Raw genomic sequence first — 4,902 nt, forward strand, 5'->3', positions numbered from 1 at the left:
CGAATTCGTTGCACCGGTTCCTTACTGTCTTTCATTACACAAGAATTGTCCAACTCTATGAGCACCAGATTAGGGTCAGATTCACAGAATTTCTTACAAGTTAAACATTGAATAAATGAATGTAACTTACTTTATCCTCGCAAGGCCAGAAAACGACAGTGGTTATAACACGGGTTTAACACCTCGTGCCAGCTTACTAGTTACCATGTATGTTACTTTGTGGGTGATTATTTTTTTATGTATGGCTGATAATTTGGACAACCAATTAGTGACCACTGGGTTGGAGCAATTGCCGTTAAGTGTCTTGCTCAAGGACACATACGCCCACAATGGTAGCAGCGACGAGCTTTATTGACAACTTCTAAACCCACAAACACAAGTTTACCTCGAATAAACAGCGCACCACTTGCTTGATTGTGTGTAACGACTGACAGTGAGTGAAACAGGTGATCCCAACCACACCAGGGACCACTAACATAATGCTGCCGTTTTCGCTCCAGCCTCCTGCTACACCTTGTAACTATATGATACAATGTGTTACAGGGTGTGAAATAAAGTTTAAATGGAATGAGTGTAAAATATATATACTTTCCAAGGCAACGACAGTCACTGTAATACAGTGTTCTGTTTCATACACCACTTGCCAGATATGTGTCATTTTGTGGGTGATTGTTTTTATGGATATTTTTTTAATTTGAAGGTTCGACTAGCAATTGCTCCAACCCATAAGAGACCACTGGGTCGGAGCAATTGCCATTAAATGTGTTTGCCCAACGACACATTGTCACAAATACACCTATCAGTATTAAGCATTGAACCCGGTAGCCTTTGGTAAGGTGGAAGTGTCTAACCATTGACCCATGTAATCTAAAAATTGCTCAATTTACATCTTTCGTGGTTCTCTAAACCAAGTACATTTATGTTCGTTGTTCATATATTTTTACATTGGTTGCTAGGACAAAGTAAAATAGCAATAGAGAGTGTTAAAGTGGTCTTACCCGTTCACCAGCTTGGGCATGTATATCGGGTTCACACGTCCGCATTGTATGTAATGTTGCTTCTACTGACGATTGCTGAACAACTACCCGCCCTATATATATATATATGCCATGTTAGAACGGTGATTAATATGTTTCCAACAAAGGGATGTTAAAACATATGTAATGTAGATACAAAACCTACTGGTACCACACAATGTATGGAAGGGTGGGGTAAGATGGGATTTTCATTCTCTTTTTCTCGTCATATATTGAGTAGAAAGCAAAAGAACATTTTTTAGAATTAAATAAACGCAACCTTACGGCTGTAAGAGTCCAAAACACGACGAGGAAATATGGGACGATATCCCATCTTACCCACAGTATATTGCATATAAATAACATTACACACTGTTTCCATAGTCAAAAACCCATAATAAATTTATACCGCTGGTTCTACTGTCGCGCAGACAGTTAGAAATTGGACATTTTGGGTTACTGTTCTAATAAGCCATTAACTAATCCAGACCAAGAGGATTATCCTATCCTTACCTGTTAGCGGGCAGATGCCGTTGTTAGCTAGCGTAGCAGCACTGACGGCACAAGCGTCCGATGTCATAGCAGTTGAAGATGACTGGAAGTGGAAGTCAAGCGCTTCAGCGATAAACTCTGATGTTCCTCTTGGTAATCGCTGTGTTGAACTAAGGTTATATGCGGCTCCTATTTCTTCGTGGGCGTAACTTCGCTTGAAATTGTAACTGCAGAGGAAAAGGAATGAAATTAATGGCGGATAGGCATAATAGATAATACATAAGACACAATGCACATATTAAGTGATTGCTTCAACCAAGTGGTCACTTCTAGATTGTCAAACTAACCATAAAGAAAAAATTACATACGTGGTAACTAGTAAGCGGGCACGAGGTGACGACAGAACACCCGTGTTATAACGACTGTCGTTGCCCCACCACGCGAGTGAGGATAAATAAGTTACGTTCGTTTTTACCTAAGATTGTCACAGCAAAGCGGTTCGTGGCCACTCAGGGTATCGTAGAAAGCGTGCAGAGCATCGAGTCGTTCCTCCACCGCCATCTCGCGGAATACTAAACACGAGGTCATGAACGCACCGGATTTAGTGAGGGGGTTCCAAACTTTGCCGTCGCTGTTAAAGGTTAATTCCCCCTAGAATGCAGACGTTACACTGTATAGGTGACATGGTGTAAACTATATGGAGACTCCATTGGGAATCCTAATGCAGATGCGCTGTTGCTAATCCAGTACATTAGTTGGCACTTTGATTACTGGCATCCATGTGAGTACAACAAGAAGTTATAAAACTACCAACACGCAATTATGGCAGGTTGGGGTAAGATGGTACATGTTTTCTTTATCTTTTATCGTGCTTAGGTAGTAAACAAAAATAGAAAATAATATGGTTATTATCCTATTCTGTAAATATGCTTTGTTACTGCCAAACAGGATAGTAAAAGAGAATGAAAACATGTCCCATCTTACCCCGCCCGGTTTTATTGAAGTTACTTCTGCTATGTAATAAAAATTTCACCTTATCTTCTGGCTTTGGTTCTTTCCCCAAATAATGCAACATCACCTCAGGGCCGTTCTGGGCGTGGGCAAGGCAGTAGTTGAACATGGTGGCGCACGCGTTTAATGGGTGAGGTGTTTCTGGGAAAAGAATGAATGTAGCTGATTTATCATCGCGTGGCGGAAAACGACAGTCGGTATAACATAAGTGTTTTGTTTCGTTTACCTCGTGCCCGTATACGAGTTATCATGTATGTTAATTTGTGGGTGATTAGGTTTTTTATTGGCAGTTCGTAAAGTTTATTCGCATAACCAATACGTTGGAGCAATTACTGTTAAATATCTTGCTAGATATATATACACCCACAATGGTAGCATCCATAAGCCCTGAACCCATAACCCCTGGTTCTGAGTCAGGGATCTTAACCACTGTCCTACTTACCTTTGTCCCCAAAAGAAAGTCTCTGTCCGTCCACCGTGCATAGTGCTAGCGACACCGTGTGGTGAGATTTCCTTCTCCGCATCATTACGTTATAGTTTGAGAATGGATCGATAGAACCGGTTGGTTGGTGGGGCTGTATATGGTAAAAACAACATTAACGAAATGTTAAATATTGGCTGGCTTCCTTTAGCTTTTACGGTAACGAAGATCGAAGTAGTCAAAACGAAAATACGGAAAAAAAAAACCGGTAAAACGACAGTCGTCGAAACACGCTTATTAAAATATAAAATAAAAAGGACAAAGGTTATTCGATCAAAGACGTGATCGTTACACCTACAAACAATATAATGTGATTAATGTTCTAATCAAAGGGAAATTTTGCGTAAAGAACTCGGTGGAAAAAACTGTCATAAGCCGATATAAATGTATGTAACTTATTTTTCCTCGCGTGGCCGGTAAACAACAATCGTTGTAACCAAAGTTAGTATAGACGTTGGTTGTAACACGGCTGTTCTGTTTCATACACCTCGTGCCCGCTTACAAGTTACCACATATATAACTTTGTGGGTGTTTTACAGAACAAAATCTTCTCTTCTTTACCTGTTGTTGAAGTATCTTCTTTATTTTATCAAATATTCTTTCCATTCGAAGTTTGAATATGCTCATCCCGGGTATAGTGAGTTGACTAAGGAGAACCCCGCGTATAAAGTGAAAGGACGGAGAACAAATTCTGTAATTTATATTAAATTTCCTCAACCCAGTGGTCACGTATGGGTTGTCTAAATTATCAGGCATAAATTTAAAAATAAAAAATCCTAAAAGAGTGTATGAAACAGGACACACGTGTTATAACGACTGTCGTTGCTGGCCTAAATCTGAGGTCCTTGACCGGGACCTCACCCATAAAGAATAAAAAAAAAATATATAACTACTGTCGTTGCCCCGCCACCCCATATAAAAACATGGATCATCTTGCCCCCTCCCCTTTCACAAAAAAATCATCTTACCCCAACACATATAACAACCACGAACCTGCTGAATGTTTCTATTGTTAGTTCGGACTCGGCTCCTTTCGGTTCTGCGTCGATTCTTCGGAAAGTTTCGCGCATTCTCGGATCCGAGAGTCGGATGCCTTTGCTTTCAAGAAGGTCCAAAACATCCTTTATTTTTGCGCCTGGCCGCCTTTGCCCGTCTACCGTAGAAACGGCAATTTGAAACAAGCGTTTTAAACCAGACCTTACGACCGCGTTGTCTGCATTAGTTTCTGCGCTATTTCCATAAGGTAGTTCAGATTTCTCGCCGTTACACCGACAACCCTTTTCTTTCGTCACAAGATTATGCAGCAAACCAATATCCGGCGAACTAAACGAGTTCCGGTCCAACGACATCGTTTTATCGGTCGGGAAATCCAAATTCAGTTTCAAAGTTGTTTTATCGGGGATTTCTCCAGTTGAACTTGAATTCACAGAGCTTGTATCTACCTCATTGTCGCTACCTTGTCCCGCAGCATTAGATGCACCAGCGCATACTTTAACGTCGTCGTTATAGTTGACATTGTCACCACAATTCCCGTTTGTTTTGCCAGCGGCTTCTCCTTGTTTGTCTTCCACCGTATCTTCACAGAACAGGTTTGTTGGTTTTGTTGTGACGGTAACACCCGTGTCGTCATTCCTGGAGCTGCGGTCTACATTATGGTCACACTCAGGCCGCGTTTCCTCGCTCACTGTTACAGGGCTGCAGGTTCCCAAAACACACGGTGTAGCCACCTGTTGTATTTACTTCGCCTTGCGTCGGCAAAACATTGCTACTGTTTATATTTTCATTCAAAATATTCCTCTCAACTTGGTCGATTATTGAGTAGGTTAGGTCCGACACAACGTCTTGTATATCTTCACAACTATTGGTGCGCTCATCGATATCCGATATAGTTGAAGTCCTCGT

The 4,902-nt window shown here is 41.1% G+C and overlaps 1 protein-coding gene across 1 annotated transcript; it reads right to left on the minus strand.

The window, feature by feature from the left end:
* Positions 1 to 293: 293 nt before the first annotated feature.
* On the minus strand, positions 294 to 4,736 carry LOC100184630 (putative glutaminase 2). The gene is made up of 8 exons (XM_002123045.4): positions 3,994 to 4,736; positions 3,562 to 3,691; positions 2,962 to 3,094; positions 2,542 to 2,660; positions 1,984 to 2,159; positions 1,530 to 1,735; positions 999 to 1,090; positions 294 to 520 (listed from the first exon to the last, which is right to left on the minus strand). The coding sequence occupies exons 1-8, from the start codon at positions 4,347 to 4,349 to the stop codon at positions 362 to 364; spliced, it is 1,371 nt and encodes a 456-aa protein (XP_002123081.3). The 5' UTR covers positions 4,350 to 4,736; the 3' UTR covers positions 294 to 361.
* Positions 4,737 to 4,902: the final 166 nt, after the last annotated feature.

The sequence above is a fragment of the Ciona intestinalis genome, unplaced genomic scaffold (assembly GCF_000224145.3).
Source record: "Ciona intestinalis unplaced genomic scaffold, KH HT000727.1, whole genome shotgun sequence".
NCBI lineage: Eukaryota > Metazoa > Chordata > Ascidiacea > Phlebobranchia > Cionidae > Ciona > Ciona intestinalis.

Coding starts and splice junctions, on each gene's coding strand:
- LOC100184630 (XM_002123045.4), bottom strand. CDS start 4,349: ATGTCGTTGGACCGGAACTCGTTTAGTTCGCCGGATATTGGTTTGCTG. Junction 2,160..2,541: donor AACCAAAGCCAGAAGATAAG/GTGAAATTTTTA, acceptor TCTGCATTCTAG/GGGGAATTAACCTTTAACAG. Junction 1,091..1,529: donor CGGCATCTGCCCGCTAACAG/GTAAGGATAGGA, acceptor ATATATATATAG/GGCGGGTAGTTGTTCAGCAA.